This window comes from Hydra vulgaris, chromosome 06 (assembly GCF_038396675.1).
Source record: "Hydra vulgaris chromosome 06, alternate assembly HydraT2T_AEP".
Taxonomy (NCBI): domain Eukaryota; kingdom Metazoa; phylum Cnidaria; class Hydrozoa; order Anthoathecata; family Hydridae; genus Hydra; species Hydra vulgaris.
Window position 1 is genome coordinate 5253889 of NC_088925.1, and position 17937 is coordinate 5271825.

General features: G+C 29.3%; 2 protein-coding genes across 3 annotated transcripts in view; both read left to right on the top strand.

Moving 5' to 3' along the window:
• LOC101239243 (prolyl endopeptidase FAP) overlaps nt 1-5166 on the top strand; it is a 132155-nt gene extending 126989 nt beyond the window's left edge. For both annotated transcript variants that reach the window (XM_065799044.1, XM_065799045.1), the window contains 8 exons: nt 1420-1485; nt 1696-1750; nt 1930-2029; nt 2970-3034; nt 3122-3194; nt 3424-3497; nt 3600-3749; nt 4916-5166. In XM_065799044.1, the coding sequence (XP_065655116.1) occupies nt 1420-1485; nt 1696-1750; nt 1930-2029; nt 2970-3034; nt 3122-3194; nt 3424-3497; nt 3600-3746 (580 nt within the window). In that variant the 3' untranslated portion in view covers nt 3747-3749; nt 4916-5166. The remainder of the gene's footprint in view (nt 1-1419; nt 1486-1695; nt 1751-1929; nt 2030-2969; nt 3035-3121; nt 3195-3423; nt 3498-3599; nt 3750-4915) is intronic.
• Nucleotides 5167-14309: 9143 nt separating this feature from the next.
• LOC136081140 (uncharacterized) lies at nt 14310-15050 on the top strand. Its single transcript, XM_065798433.1, has one exon. The coding sequence runs from the start codon at nt 14310-14312 to the stop codon at nt 15048-15050; it is 741 nt and encodes a 246-aa protein (XP_065654505.1).
• Nucleotides 15051-17937: the final 2887 nt, after the last annotated feature.

A 17937-nucleotide genomic window follows, 5' to 3' on the forward strand; every position in this document is an offset into this window, starting at 1 on the left:
AAGCAATGTTCTTGATTTATTTACTGCAAGTAGATAATGTAGGTTATTTTTCTCCAAATGACATTGTTATTTTGTTAGTAAAGAGTGTTGTTTTTTTTAACTATTTTATATTAATTCCATAACTAAGCTTTAATAATGTATGCACTATCATTTTCAATTACTATTTGGTAGTTCATAGAAAAAGAACAAGTACTTTTAGCATAGAACTATTTAGGTTTAGAATTAAAGAAGTGGTTTAGTTGCTGCTGAAGTGCCTCAACAATTTCAAATTATTTTATTGTACAAGCTGTTGCCTAATGATTACAAGTAATAATAATAATCTATTGTTGCTAAGTTGGCAAGTAGAGCAAGTTAGGCAGCAAGGTCGAATAGTGTTTTCTGAATCCATTCTGCTATGTGAGGATAGGCCTTTTTATGAAAGAAGTCATTTATACACTTTTATTTACATCAAAAACTTTTTTTCCATGGGCTATTTTTCTATGAGTTTAACTTGAGTATGTTGTTCAGTAGGTTGCTGTAACTGTGGTGTTTGGCAGAAGAAGCTTCCTGTACACTGTTCCACCAAACCAAAATCAAAGTCTATTTAGGGTGATTGACTTTTAGAGGTGATTTTGACAGTTTTTCCAGCCCTAGCCACTGGCACTTCCTAGTGTATTTTATGTAGAGTACCCACTTCTCACCTCTGGTGATGAAAAGCCTGTTTAATGTGCAAGCAAAAGATCATACAAGTGTCCACTTGCTAATTTATGTGACAGGAGTTTAATTTGGTATTTAAACACCAAGTTCAAGTTCTTTTTCATTTCATGAGAGTGGTATGAACACATCCAAGTTGTGTTCCATGAACAAATCCAGGTTTTCTTGCTGTGTTGTTAATCTCAGATTTCTTTTAATTAACTACATTAAATACTTGAAATCCAATTACTGCAGGATCTGGGCTGATCTTGTAATTTTAAGTTAATACATCTTGGTATCTTGGTACCAATACTTTTTATTTGGGAATTTCATACTTATTGAAAATGTGTTTGTTGATAAAGTTGTCTATGCTTTGTCAATCAATTAGTACAGAAAGGTTTTTCTTATTTAAAACTTTTTTTTTTTAAATGGACTTTTGAAGAAAAGAAAATTTGAAATGTATTCATACAAAAATAGTGATTGTATATTTTTTCGAAAATAGTGATTGTATATTTTTTACGAAAATAGTGATTGTATATTTTTTCATTAAATTCCTTCCTTAAATCGCACATTTCAAAAATCAAAGCTTACATAATATTTTAATACTGTACAGACCTAAATTCAAAGTACTTAATATATATTTTCATATGATATATTTTTATGCTGAGATTACTGTTTTCTTATTGTTGTTTTTTTAATTTGTTTTAATTTCTTTTTATTTTTAAGCAACTTTAAAATTAACTTTAGATATATGCATGCTGTATACAGAAATCTTGGTCATTATGAGACAGTGGATGCTTTAAATCTTGCTAAGTATGAAACCTTTTTTTTATTATTAAGACATATTTGATAAAGAACTATATAATATGATTGATCAGAATGGTTTTTAAACTTACCAAATATATGAAAGTTTAATAAACTTGCCAAGTATATATAGGTTCAAAACTCACTTGTAACCTGAAACCTAGGGCTTTAAAATCCACCTGTAGATATATTGCAGTATAATTAAAAAATCACTTTTAGATATTTACGAAAGCAAACTTACATTCATCCTGATCGTATTGCAATTTGGGGATGGGTATGCTGATTAAAACTATTTAACTTTTTTTGTTAATTATTCAAGTATGCCTCATGTTGTTGTTTGTTTTATTTTCTTTAAATTTGTTAGTTCTTATTGTGTACTCACTTGATTTTTTTACTGTAAAATAATTTTTTCATTCTATAGTTAACTTAATGATTATTTGATTTTCTTTCTAGTCTTATGGCGGATTTTATGCGGCATCAGTATTAGCTGATTCAAATGGATTAATTAATACAGCTGTTTCAGTTGCACCAGTAACAGATTGGAGATATTATGGTATATGTCCTAAATAACTAATCTTTATTTTAATTAATAAACTTCTTTAAAAAATCTTTTTTTAGAAAAATTGAATAAACTTTAAAAATTTAATTCAAGTTTTGTCATATTATGAGTTAATTTAAAAATAACAAGTAAATAACCAAACGAATCTGGTTACGGCTGACTCTCATGTCTTGACAAAAATAACTATTTAAGAGTAAGTAATATCTATACTGTATCCTGCTAATGATTTAAAAAACTTTTTAAACAAAAACTCTTAAAGCTTACTGGTGGCTTTTTTTTAATAATTGAAATGGATTCTTATCTGGTAGTGATCAACCAAAACTTATTCAATTATATCTGGAAATTTTTGGGAACTGTTGTGCAACTTGTGTTTTTATCTCTTAGTGAGTTCTCTAAAGTTGAATATAAAAATGATAAAATATAGTTACAATTATAGTTAATAGATAGTTAATAAACAATTTACAATAAATATTTCAAATGATAGCTTCTTAGTAGAAGTTATATAAAGGGACACAATATCTAAGTAACAGTTTTTAAGTAGAATCTAAGTAACTGTTTTTAAGCATTTTATATTTAGAAGCTTCTAAGTAAAAGTTCTTTTTTTCAGGTGTGCTAGTTGTTACTTTTCATTCTCCTTTATATTAATAAAAAAATTAGTTATAACAAAAGGTATTACATAAAAGACTTCTTTACAATATATTAAACAAAAATATAAATAATGCTAATTTCAAAAATGGCAATTTATCATCTGCCAGGTCTGAAGTGATCTTAGTAAAAATGCTACTGGTGGTACAGTTGTAAGAATGACCAAGTGCATGATTTGTAAAGCAAGAACTACATAAGTTAGATTCTTATGTAGTTGGATTATTATTTTTACAGTAAATATAAAGTTTAATTGTATACAAGAAATATAAAGTTGAATTTGTTTTATTAGATACAGTATACACCGAGCGTTATATGGGATTGCCAATTGCAGAAGATAATTTAAAAGGTTATGAGGTAAAATAGTGTGTTATACTATGTATTATTGTTGTTGCCATTTGGTTTTGGTTTTTGGTTTATGATTTTTATTTTTTTTATTTTTAGTCAACTTCGCTATTAACTAAAGTTTCTAATTTTACTGGAAAAAACTTTTTTTTAATTCATGGCACAGCTGATGGTAACTTGTGTTTGATTGTTAATTGAATTTTATATACTTATTGTTGATGTTTGCATTGGAAGGTTAACATAAGTCTTAAGGGAAAGTGTTTGTACAATTTCTATTGTGTAAAGGAAAAAGATCCACATGGTGATCTTTATATTACATGTTTTGAGTAAATATCTTGTAAGTTTTGGAAAAATGAGGTCACCATTTATGTTCATAATTTAAATTTTGCAATTTATTTCAGATAATGTCCATTTCCAGAATTCAGCACAGTTGGTAACTGCTCTTATTAGGGAGAAAATTAAGTTTCAGTCTCAAGTATGACTTTTTTCTGTTTTTATTTTTGTTTTTAGCAATTTTCTAAAATATAATTACTATTTTAATAAATTATTAAAACAATAATTAATTAATTTTTTTAAGTACTTCCCTGATCTTGATCACAGCATATCGAGTGGAGGATATATTAACATGATTATATGTGATTATCTTTTATTTCATTTAACTGGTGAAAATCTCGATAGCAGCTTTGCTCGTTACAAAAATAAAAATTTTAACAACCATTATTAAAAGGTTTGTTCTTCAACTATCTTAGTTTTAAAAAATAAAAATTTAAAACTTATGTAATTTAAGTTTAATGCTTTTTAGTATACATAATTATGATAAACATACAATTATAATAAATTTTATATATTTATTTGTATTTAGTTAACAATTATATTTAACAAAAGTAAAGTGGTGTTTATATTTCACATCACATCAAAGCTTTTACAATTAACACTAATACTGCAAGGTGAATTAAAATGAACGATGGTTCTGTTTTCATTTTAAAATGTCTCTGTTTTCATGATTGATATTTATGCTGTAATACTTTAAATTTATTTATCTATTGCTCGGTTACTGACAATGCATGACAGCTATTGCTCAGAAACTGACAATGCGTGCACCTAATGTTAAATAATTGGGCAAATCTTTAGATTTACGTTTAAGATATCCATATAAGTACAAACTTCTGTTAAAAAGTTTTTTATTGATGTAGATGTTTGTTTACATAAAATAATTAAAATGCCGTTTAGTACTGTAAAAGTTATAATAGTATAACAAAAAGTAATCTTCAGAACTTTTTGTCTAATCTATTTAACATATGCTTAAATAAATCTTATTTTGCTTCTGGAAGCAGGCATCTCTTGTTACATCAGATATCTCATATATAGTCTAACAACTTATACTCTGACAATTAATAAGGTTTTAGTTAATGTTGATCTCGTACTACTGCTGTCTTTTTAACTGTTAAAATTGAAAGGTTTCTTAAAACCGTTAAAATCGAAATTGTGAAAGTTAGAAGTGGTGAGTTAAGGGCGTATCAAATAAAATATCTCTTAAAATATCAAAGGAGTTCGTAAAGTCTGACATGCTGGTCTTCTCAATGAGCTTTAAAAACTTTAAATCACTTAGTTGATAAAATAAAAAAGTTCTTTGCTAATGAAGAATTTACTTTAGGTGTGTTTGTTTTGTTTTTGTTTTTTTATGACATAATTTTTCACTTTATTAAAAATTATTTTCGAGAATCTCTAAACCAGTAAAATTACTTTTTTTTTTTCCGAAAGAAACACTTTCCGAACAAAAATTTGTTCGGAAATGTAACTTAACTTACAAAATTAGTTTTTGTAATTAGGGATTTAAGTTGTTGTATTTTTTTTTATTGATATATAAAAATGTAATTTGTTTCTAATTTTTAGATAACGCGTTTGTTGGTATTTTTATAAAAAATGGCTTTATTCGTTTAAAAATTACTTGCAATTAAAAATCGTGTATATACGAAGAAATTAAATAAATATTTTATCAAAATTGTAAATTTATTGGAATTAATAAAAAAAATTACTTGGGCTTACTCATTTATACCTTTAATTTATATATATTTTTATTTGTTGATTAAAAATTGTATAATTTTATAGTTAGATTTTTCTAAAATGAAAATCAAAAGCCTAAAGTGTTTTTTTTTTTTAATAATGCAGACTAGTTGACTGGACCCTTCAGTGGGCTTTTAGTGTATTGCATAACTAATTTTACATTTCTACTAAAAGTAAGAGTTTGGTTTTATTATTGATCGAAGAGTTAGGTTTTATTATTGTTACGAAATGTTACGTGTTGAATATTTTTTTTAACATCTTATTCTATGTAATATTTTTTTAGAACATATAATAATATAGTTATAGTAACTAGAAAATAAAAAAACTCTCCGTAAAGCGTAAAAATAAAAAAACTCTCCGTAAATCGTAAAAATAAAAAAATTTCAATAAAGCGTGAAAATACAAAAAGTTACTGTAGAGGGTAAAAATAAAAAAAATTCCAGTAAAACTTGAAAAGAAAATTTTTTCAGTAAAACGTAAAAGTTAGATATCCTGCTGCGTTGTAGGATTCGCTTTTTATGCAAAAAAAGAAGTGGAGTTCTAGTTATTAATACTATATATCTTTTTTTTTTCTTTTTTTTAATTTTTTTAGGTGCCTCAAGAAGTCCTAACGGTCTTGTCACAGAGCACCGCGGAAGTGCATTTAACCAGGAAGTTCACGCCTCCTTCCTTACTGTGACGCGAAAATATGTCCAGAGCTCGTTTCGAACCTGGATCTCCTGCTTATAAAGCAAGCGTTCTAACCACTGCGCCACGGCCGCACAAATGCTCTCATGTCTGTACTAGTATCTATTTTGTCTGTTATATAATTGTTGGTCTCTTAGCTACTGTGTTAGCTTACCCGAAGTGTAATGTGTATTAACTGTTTATTTGTATTCCGTCTGAACCTCTGGCGCGGTGTTCATTTACTCATAAGTTACTATGTATATTTGTTAGAAGTATAAAATTTTGACACTCAAATGAGCATGTCATATTCTAATAGGTTTTTGTATATAATTACCAGAATTCAGTTTTATTACTATGTTTCTAAAAACTCACGCACTGACCCATTAGAAAGCTGAGCCAAAAGTTTGTTTTTTACATAACAAATACGCCTAGAGCAGGGGTGGCCAGAATTTTTAGGATACAGGCAAAAAAATATTTATTTCTACAAAAATACAGATGATTAATAACTATTATAATCATTTGTATCAAAGCAATATAATTATTAAGAGTAGTGAACTTGACCGTCTAAAACTAGTTTTTTGATGTCTGGATTGATTTTGAGGTAAATAGAGTATCACATTATCAATATGGTTGTCTTCTAGATATCCAATTTCTTTAACAGGCATTTAAAAAAGTCTTTGCGGGCATTTTTTTTTTCCCGCGGGCAGTGGTTTGGCCACCACTGGCCTAGAGGTTCTTTACTGATAATTTAATGTAAAATGTTTTCCGCTTTGTCTTAAAATTAGTAAACAACCGGGGCTGGTATTTCACCTGAGCCAAAGCAGGTTTTATGGCTGGGGTTGTATAAATATTGGTGCATATTGATATGATATATAAAAGCAAGTCAATATGCACCAACTTTTATGCAGTCCCGTCCGTAGAACCGGCCTTGGCCACAGTCAAATACTAGCCCCGGTCGTTTACAAATTAAAATAATAAGTTATATTCAAATAAGTAGAATCTTTGACTAGAAAAGGGATCTCTACAAGTATCCTTGTAGAGATCCCTTTTCTAGTCAAAGACTCGGAGAAATTAAGTCTAATTTAAAATTCCTATGGTGTCTCGACAAAAATACATATCTCAGACAGATGTTAACTACATACAGTTTCTGTCTTGTATAAGGTCTTTTAGGAAAAGACTTTAGAGTAAGTAGAATAACTATGCTGACCAGCCTTGCAGTCTTTCTTTATCTACTAGGTTTGCTTTTTGTGAAAATAATTCCAGTTGGTTGTTTTTTTTTTCGAATCTCAGTATTGATAGCTATTATTTTTTGATTTTCAAAGATTCCAATTGTCACATGCTTAGCTTGGGCATCTAATTACACTTAATTCACCAGTTTGTTGAGAAATTAGATATTAATCCTTTGACCATTTACTATGTCCTTCCGATGAGCACCTCTTCACTAAATCACCTTTCTCTTTGATCTTTATTATTCTGCTTCATCTGTAGACAATGCTCTTTTGAATGTTACTTCTAATAAAATTGACCCTTTCGCTTTATCGTTCTGCTGTTTTTGTTGTTACTAGTGATTTTAATGCTCATCACACTGAATAACTTAGCTCCAACACCAAATAAAACTTATGTATTTCTCAATCTCTTTTTCAGGTCCTCACACAACCCTAATCAATTTTTTTTTTCTTGATTTGTGTCTTGTCTTTAACCTAAGCTCAGTTTCTCTTTGTTTTCCTAAAGATTATTCTGACCATTCAATTATTTCTATAAATCTTTTATTTTGTACTTTGTATACTTTCGTTCACTACCTACTACTACCTTAAAGGTGACTGGAATTCTTTTTGTAATTTTATTCGTGACAGTCCTTGGGCTAACTTATTTTGTCTCTCCATTGATAAATTTGCCTCCTACGTAACCTGGATCCCGACAGTTATGGAAGCTTTTATTTCTTCTTGTTGGTTTAAAATTCAAATCTCATTCTACTCTATGGTTTTCAAGTTCTTGTGCAGCTGCTTTATTTAATCATAATTATTTTTTTCACTTTTTTCACAAAAATAACTTTCTTGAAAACAATCGCCTCTTTATTATTACAAGAAAGTAATCTTCAAAAGTGCTGTCTGGTGCTCAATTATTCCCAGTTTACTAAATTTCGTATTTTATCTTAGAAATTTATGCTCCAGAAAATTTTTTAAATCTTCAAGAGTGCTATTAATAAAGTTGAACATTGTCCAATTCATGTGACTTATTACCTCTTCCAAGGATGATAATTATTTGCAAAGAACATTAATAGAGCTTTTTCTCTAATTTAACTTTTGAATCTAGTAGTCATACTCTTTGTAGAATCAGGTAAAGTGATTCTATTATCTAAAATATTATATATATATATAACAAAAAACAACATGATATTTATCAGCGTAGTATATATATTTAACACGATGCTATTTGCTCAATATAAAAAGTATAAGAAGAAGAAACGACCGTAAGTTCGGACCATTTTAACGTAAATATAAAATACAAAATAACCAGTATATTATTTAAATAATAACGTATCAGGAGGATACGACACTCCCGCCACGTGATGCGTAACTACGAGAGGAATATTATTTTTGCTTACAAATATCACACGTGGCACTGTATTGTCTTTATTGATATTTGTATATTCTAATGGAATAAGTTTATTTATAGGTCTTTTAACTCTTCTGAATGATCCATTTTCATCTAAATATCTAGCAGTTGCTGCTCGTGAATGACTGTCGTTTGATTTCAAAATCTATTCAGCCTTTGCTGTCAAAGTGATCAAAAGCGATATCTTATCTTTTTCTATCAGAACAACGTCACTAACATTTATTTCCATACAACCAATATTATGTCTAAACTTATGGAATTCAGCCAACTTTGTGTACATTTCCCATTCAGTTACTATGGATGACTGTGTTGGAGGTTCAGCAGGTCCGGCAATGGCTATTTCTTCATCTTTCATTAAGTCAAAGTAAAGGTCATCCTCGGGGATCAACAAATCCTTGTGTTGCACATCGGTAGGTATGTCTTGGATTGATTCAAGCTACTGTTGTTGAGCATCAGAGTGGACAATCAGAGCATCATACGGTTGATTAAATTTACCAAATTTCTCCAGTGGTTTTCCCTTGTATAAGGGGTTTAGGAGGTTTGCCACTGCATAGAAAATGTTGTCCGCAGCACAACTTGAAAAATATTTCTCCAAGTTCTTTTGTAACTTTCGGTGAAACATTTCGGCTGTTGGAGAGTTTTTCCGTCAACTTTTTCTTTTGTTCGGTATTTAATGCCATAAAGGTGTGGAATCACTCTGTGGATGCAAACTTGTTTGTTATCTGAAAAGCTTTCAGAGTTTTCATAGATTCTTTTGAGAATTGGAAGGATTTCGTCATACAGGTTGAACTCCTCCTCACTAGAGACTGACTTAGCAATCTTCCTTCCAACGTTATTTCCCAGATTGTCACGAATTGAACTCAAAATCGGCCTCATTATCATGATGCTTTCCAGTATCATATAAACAGAATTTCAACAAGTCTGCACAGGTGCAATGATTTTGACAACCTTGAGTGATGCTTTTTCTTGAGTACTGATGTCACTGTCCTCCATTATTGGTTTGTACTGAAAAAAGAATCAAGATATTGTACATACTACATAATATCTAATACATCCTGAAAACAATTTAAAAGAATTAGGATTTTTGTTTAACAATTTAAAAAAATTAGGATTGACAGATAGTCGGATACAAATACAAATAGTCAAATACATCAAAGTTTAATACATTATTCAATCTAAAGATAATAGATTTACTTTTTCAAATCTTTGCTCAACCAAGTTTAATCTATGACTTTTTGAACTCAAGGCTGTAGCTTTGGTTAATGCAGATTTTAAATCCAAAGTTCCATGCAACTTGGTTTCATCAATGGCGTGCTCCAAAACAGGATTTAGAAAATGGTCTGCATACAAAAGAGAGTCGTCCACAAACATGCATTTTGAAATGGCAGCCTTCATGTTTACAGCAGAGTCATGAACACACACGACTGAACTGAACTCATCATTTCCAAGAATTTCCGAAACATACCTAAAGAAATACATTACATTTTAAGTTTTCTCGTTATATCTCGTTATGTATCGTAATGTATCGTTTTATAAAACAATATGATTTTCATAGGATACATAAATATTTCATTTTATAATTATGATAAATAACGATATATTACGAGATTTATTGAAAAGACCTTAAGAAACATTTTAATAAATGTTAAGGTATTATATATTATGTGTCAAGTCTTCCAGCAATGCTTTCAGCTAAATGTCTTTCGGTAAATGGACCAGTTCCAATCATAAACATTTTGAGCTGAAAATCTTCACGAATGTAGTGCAAGGTGACAGCTTGGTAGGAATTATTGTTACGGCTGCTCCACAAGTCTGATGAGATGACAAAACCAGGACACTTTGGCAATTCAGACTTCAACACACCATCAGCAGTATTTTTGACATTGGTATGAAGCAAAGGGATCCTAAAAATAAAGGAAATTGTCACAACTGTGTTATGAATAATAATGGCGGAATTTACTGTAAAATAGTTCATCAAAATATGGTATGGAACGGAAATTAGGTAAGTAAATTTATAATTAGTATTAATTAATTATACTAATAAGGCTTGCTAAGGACGTAGCGTGTAGGGATTCTAATCATCTTATAAATTACATAACTAAAGACTCAACCCGAGAGAACACTTTAAAAGTATTTATTTCCCAAAAAAAAACAGTTACCCCAAAGTATTTATTTCAATAATATGTATTCCCAATAAAACAACACCACCCCAAAAAATTTCATAACATTTTAAACATACTTGAATTTACTTGAATCCATCAGTTTCTATCAGATTGAAGGGAAGGTTGCATCTGGCCAAGCACTACGAGGAGACATAGAACCAATTTCTATGTCTCCTCATAGCTTCTCTTTGTCCTGCGGCTTATACTTTAAGTATGCATCAATGTTTTTGGCGTTCTCAGGTGTTGATGGTCCTACCAACTTCCTCTTTTTAATACCTCTATCCAAGACTTTAGGTGTTTGTCCTCCTTGTTCTTGCTCGTACCGCTCATCTTCGTCGTATAACTGAAAATTAAAAAAAGTAATAATAAGTACCTTTTTTTGTAAAAACTAAAAAGGTTTTCGATTCATAAGTAAACAAAAGAAAAATGATTCAAAAATTCTAAATCAACAATGAAATAATTAGTAAAAATAGTTTAATAAAAATTAATTAAAATGATTTAAAACACCAATTCACCTGCTCTAGACTCTGATAGGCAACATTTCCTTTGCGCTTTTTCTCGGCCTTTTCTTTTTCCAAAGCAGCCAGATCACTGAGTGAGAACTAATCATGTGACGTCTCATACCACTGGTGTTTCTACCTGTAAGCTTGAAGACATGGCCCCCGTTGTCAGTGTTGCACTTCGCAAAAACTTTCTCGATGACTCTTTCCTCAGTAAAGTGCTTCCGTATTTCTGTCCTTGGACGAACCATGTTGTCAGACTAAAAGTATGAAATCAAATATCACTATCAAAATCAAAAAAAAATTCAAAATTTTTTTTTCCAGGACGGTAATTAAATACGTCCAATCGTTAAAAAGTTCCAGGAACTACAATAGAAAACTTGTACTTTCCCGGAAAAAGATTACCAAATTTTTACTGCAATTAGCCCATTACTTCAATACAACATTTCATTTACAAGACAATTCAAACTTGTAAGTGTAAATATAACTGTTTATTTCACTTACATCATTCACTTTTAACTTTTAACTTTGTCATCTTATTAAAAAACTAAAAAAAATTATTAAGTAATAAACTAAAGTAAAAAAACACAACAAAATAAACAATAAATTATAAAAATATCTTGTAATAAAGTGTTTTCTTACCTGATTCTTCGAAAAAAGATGATAATATGTTTAATAACAAAAAAATATTATATATTTAATATAATTTGAACAAATTTCATTAAGCTTTTAAAGTTTTTTAACTTTTAGCTCTGTTTACATTACAAAAAAAAAACAATAACAATTCAGCTGTCGCGCGCGCCAATTGTCCCAAAAATGCGTACTTTGTACGGAGTAACTACTTTATCCCTTTTTTTTTGACGAGTCATTACGAGAAACTCGTAATATCTCGAAGTTCTTGAAATGAAGTAAATGCGAGATTTTTGTAACTAATCTCGAAAAGAATCTTGTAACAAAAAAATCTCAAAATTTTTGAGATTTTTTGGCGAATTTTCAAACCCAATCTCATAAATTCTCGTATCATCATCTTGTATCATCTTGAAAAAAAATCTCGATTGAAAATTCCCAAAACGTTTCGAGACGCCTGAGCTTATATGTTACTTTTACTTTCATTTGGTTCTAACAAATTATAAACAGGCCATGGAATTAAAATGCCATTAAGATAATCAGGATCTTTAAACCAAATGCTGTTTTTAAGTATAGATTTGAACGAGTTTCCACGAGAAATAATGTCTGCAGGATTTCGTGTAGACTACATATTTTCAAAATTCAATTAAAAACAAATTGCAAATTTTTACTAAACGATCTTCTACAAATGCTTCATACTTTTGATTAGAATTGTTTAACCAATGGAGATATATGGTAGAATCTGTCCAACAAAATATTTTGTTTATATTTAAATCTTTAAGTTCATTTTTTACAGTTGAAAAGAGAACACAATAAAACCATTGCTTTTAACTCCATTTGTGGAACAGTCATTTTGTTGGCAGGGGCCACTCTAGACTTAGAGGCAACAAAAGTGGCAAAACATTGTGAATCGTTTATAATACAACTAAGATATATACAAGTACCAAAGACTTTTAGGCTTGCATTAGCAAAGCAATGAAGCTCAAGTTAAATATTAGTGGCAATAAATATCATTACATCTCTTTCTGAGGGAATATGTATATCGTGTAATGAAATCTCATTAAATGAATAAGTAAATTTGTCAGAATCCTTATCCCATAATTGACCCAGTACTTTAGTTTCAGTTATAATTAAGTGGTTTAATCATCTGTTTAAGCTCTATTGAGTTTGATTCAATCTTTCGAAGATTAAAATTTGCTTCGTGTAAGCAATCTCTAGCTTTAGTAAAAAAGTTTATACATTGATTTACATCATTACCACCGGAGCTTAAATCATCAACATGCAAGGCTAACATCATCTTTTCAACTAATTCTGGATCAGCTTTAACATATTTTTGCAGGTGAGTAACTAATGTGGCACTGAGTAAAAAGGGTGATGATGTTACGCCAAATAAAACTCTGCATAGACGATATGTAGCAATTTGAGAGAATAAAATATTTTCACAATCAACTTTATCTAAATTCTTGACTCATAAGAATCTAACAAAATCACAATCTGTATCTTTTAAGGATATTTTTCAAAATGCTTTTTTAATGTCAGAGATAAATGCATATTTTTAGCATCAAAATTGCAATAGTACACCAAACAAAGAAGTTGTCAAGCTTGAACCTGCATTCAAACAACCATTTAACGACGGTCCATCAATAACTGCGCTAGCATCGAATACCACGCGTACTTAGTTGATTTATTGTCTCTATCACAGGACGATGTGGTAGATAATACACATCACCATATCTAATTTTATGGTTATTTACTTTTTCAATAACACCTTGACACAATTGTTCTTTAATAATCGAATTGTAACTTGTAAGTAGTTTATTGTATTTACTAAGCTTTTTAAGTACAGGTGCTAAACATTTATTACAATAAGTATAGTTATCACTAATTAAATCATGGTTTAGTTTAAACGGTAAACCAACTTCATAACGTTTAGAATGTTTATTAAATTGAGTTTCCTTTTTAAAGTTCTCATAGACTAAGTCATTAATTTCGGATGTTGTTGTGCCTATGGCTTCAGAGTTGTAGAAAAACAACATAGAATTATGAAATACTGCTTGGTCACGACTGAATTCATAAAAAACTTTTAAAACATGAGAGTGAAACGCACTACAATTATCTGAATTACCAATAACATTGTTACTTAACAAAAAACCAAGCTTAGACTTAAGGGTGACAAGACCATTAACACTTTTAATCACTTCATTCTCCATAAAGGACCAATAAAAATCTGCGCCTATAAGGATATCCACACGAACATTTTTATCAATACAATGTCTTTCTGCTAATCTCAGACCTTTTAGGTGACTATAGTGTTCAAATAACCCTAACCCTAACCCTATCCATGACTTTTCCTTTAATCCGTGGTTATCAAAGCAATCACCAAAGAAAAAAGAATAAAGAACATAGTCAATATATTCATATTTCAATATATTCAGTTGTTGAAGTTGTTTGAAAGTTGTTGTTTTTTGGTTGTTGTTTTCTGGTTGTAAAGTTGTTCAATAAATTCAGCTGTTGAAAGTTTTCGTTTTCTGATTGTTGTTTTCTGGCAAATTTTTTTGTTTTGTTTTTTCGGTAAATTTGAACAGAATTGTTTCTGATTTGAATTTAATAAAAGAAAAAGAACTTGATCATAATAAAGTAAAAGAAGAATTAATGGAAATTACATTGAAAAATATAGAGAAATTAATTACAAACAAACTCGAAGAACAAAAAAAGAGTATTTTAAAAGAAACGGAGCGCCTGTTGAAAGATCAAGAAAAAAATTTTACTGGTGTAATTAGTGCAAATTTAAAAATACTCACTAATCGATTAGATAAAATTGAAAAAGAAGTAGACACTAACAAATCGAAAGTCTTGAGCGTAGAAAAAGACTTACGCGATTTTAAAGAAAGTCTTAACTTTCAAGAAATAAGCATCACGAAAAAATTAAATCAGATCAAGAAGCGTTATGAAAAAGAAATAAACAATTTAAATAAAAAGGCATTAGATCTGGAGAATCGGTCTCGAAGGAATAATTTAAGAATAGACGGGATATATGAAAAACCAAATGAAAATTGGACTGAGTGCGAAAATGTAGTAAAAAAAATGTTCAAAAACCAACTAAAAATTAAAAACGATATAGTTATAGAAAGAGCTCATAGAATAGGCCCACCTAAAGAAGATAAGAAACCAAGAACTATTGCCTTAAAGTTGTTAAATTTTCAAGACAAAACAAAAATACTTAATGCTACAAAAAACTTGCGAGGAACAGGGATTTATGTCAATGAGGATTTCGCTAAAGAAACGATCGAAAACCGAAAAAAGTTGTGGGATCAAGTCAAAAAGCTGCGACTCGAAGGTAACTATGCAGTTATAAAATACGATAAAATTTTTTCTAGAGAATTTCAGAAGTAAATGTGTTCTTTCTTAAAAAGAACTCCTTTTTAATTTATTTGTTATAATTAATCATGGCTTTAAAAAGTGACTTTGAAACTCTTGCCTTTAATTTTTTTGAAACGAAATTTTTTTCATTACACGAAAACTCCGACCCAGATATTAATTATTTTCATGATACAAAAATCGAATGTTCTTACTATTATCCAAGTGAATTAAAAGGAATTCTATTTAAGAATGTTAAGAAGGAAAGCAACGTTCAAATTAGAATTCTACACGTAAATATCAGAAGCATTAATTGTAATTTTGAAAAGTTCCAAAATTTACTCGAGGAAACTAAATACTTTTTTTATATTATTTGCTTAACTGAAACTTGGGCTACCTCAAACGACACTAATAAAAATTCTAATTTTTATCTTTCTCATTTTGAAATGATTTCTCTTGAAAGGCAAATAAATAAGCGTGGTGGTGGAGTTCTAATTTACGTTCATGAAAATATTAGGCATTGCTGTAGAAATGATCTTTGTGTTTCTGACGGCGATGGAGGAATGTTAACAATTGACATTATTAATGAACGAACAAAAAACATTTTAATTAGCTGTTGTTATCGACCGCCAGATGGCGTGAGCGAGAACTTGAGCATGTTTTTACAGCAAAAAGTTATTGCGAAAGGTAACAAGAAAAAGAAAAAAAACTTTCTAATTGGTGATTTTAATATGAATTGTTTTGACTACAATGACAATAACAAAGTTAGAAATTTTTATGATGCAATTTTTGAATCTGGAACAATTCCTTTAATAAATCGTCCAACTAGAGTAAAAAAAACTCAGCAACCTTGCTGGATAATATTATTTCCACAGACTTGTTCAACAGTGATATAAAATTGGGCATCTTAAAAACAGATATTTCAGACCACTTTCCTATTTTTCTAACCATAAACACTGACCAACCACAACGAAAATTAAATAAAGTTATAAAAAAACGTTTTTTTAAACCATCAAATATTGAGTCTTTCAAAAATCAGCTCTCATTATTACATTGGAAACACTTAAATTCTAATGAAAACGCAAACAACCTTTATGAAAAGTTCTTTGAAACATTCACCTCTATTTACGAATCTAATTTCCCAATTGTTACAGTTACATTAAAAACAAAACACTTTAATAATCCCTTGATTACCAAAGGATTCAAAAAATCATCCAAAACAAAACAAAAGCTATACATTAAATATCTGAAAACAAAAATACCAGCTAGGGAAAAAATTTACAAAGATTACAAAAATCTTTTCCAAAAAATTTTAAAAAAACTTACTATTCAAAATTAATTAATAAAGTTAAAAATGACTCAAAAAGCACTTAGAAAGTATTAAAAGAAATTACTGGAAAACAAAAAACATGCTCAAGCTCTTTGCAACAAATGCTGAAAGTCGATAGCAATAACATGTATGAACCACAAATAATAGCTCATGAATTCAATAAATATTTCACTGAAATTGGATCAACTCTGTCAAGAAAAATACCAAATACACAAACCTCATTTTATGATTTTTTGGTACCTATTGACAAAGATATTTGCTCTGAAGAATTATCTGCCGAACTATCATTTGATGAGTTTGAAAAAGCTTTCAAGTCCTTAAAAAAAAGTAAAGCACCTGGTGCAGATGAAATAAACGGGAATATTGTTATAGATTGCTACGAACAATTAAAAAATGTTCTTTTTAAAATTTTCAGAGCATCAATTTATCAAGGTATTTTTCCTGAACGTTTAAAACTTGCCAGGGTTACCCCTATCCATAAAGAAGGTGACAGATCCAATATCAGTAACTATCGTCCTATCTCTATTCTTTCTATATTTTCTCAAATTTTAGAAAGAATTATCTTCAACAGAGTATACAATTATTTTAATTACAACAACTTATTTCATGACAATCAGTATGGTTTCAGAAAAGGAAGTTCAGCTGAACATGCCATTATTCAATTTATACATAACATCTCTGAATCTTTTGAAAAATCTCAATATACACTAGGTGTTATTATTGACCTACCAAAAGCTTTTGATACGGTCGATCACCGAATTTTAATAAAAAAAATTAAACATTATGGTTTAAACAATAAAATTTTAAAATGGTTTAAAAGCTATTTAACAAATCGAAAACAACTTGTGTATAGTAATGATGGTCAGCAGAGTGAACTCCTGAGCATAACCTGTGGTGTTCCACAAGGTTCTATTCTCGGACCACTACTATTTTTAATCTATGTAAACGACTTAAACAATGCTTCCAAATTGAAAAGTATAATGTTCGCTGATGATGCTAATCTTTTCTTATCCCATACTGATGTTTATGAACTCTTTTCAACGACAAACAAAGAACTCAATCTCATATCTAATTGATTCAAAGCTAATAAATTAACTTTAACTATTAACAAAACAAAATGGATTATCTTTCACTCCTACGCAAAAAACCGTTTTTTACCAAGTAATATGCCTCAAATTTATATTGATGAAACGATAATAAAAAGAGATACTGTTATAAAATTCTTAGGTGTTTATCTTGATGAGAATATTACTTGGAGGAAACATATTGATCATACAAGCACAAAAATTTCTAAAAACATTGGCATTTTATACAAAGCCCGAAATTATCTAAACAAAAAAACCTAACCCAACTCTATTATTCATTTATACACAATTATATAAATTATGCAATCATCGCCTGGGGAAGTACGGATAAAAGTAAATTACAACATCTTTATCGCCGTCAGAAACAATGCAATCGTAGTTAATTATGCGGATCGCTTTTCACATTCAAAATATTTTTTTGATTATATGAAGGTTCTAGATGTTTATAAATTGAACGTATTTAATGTCTTATGTTTTACTTTTATAGGAAAAAACGATTTATCTTTAT

Bases quoted from the DNA above. Each gene is read 5' to 3' on its own strand.
- LOC136081140 (XM_065798433.1), top strand. From the start codon at position 14,310: ATGGAAATTACATTGAAAAATATAGAGAAATTAATTACAAACAAACTC.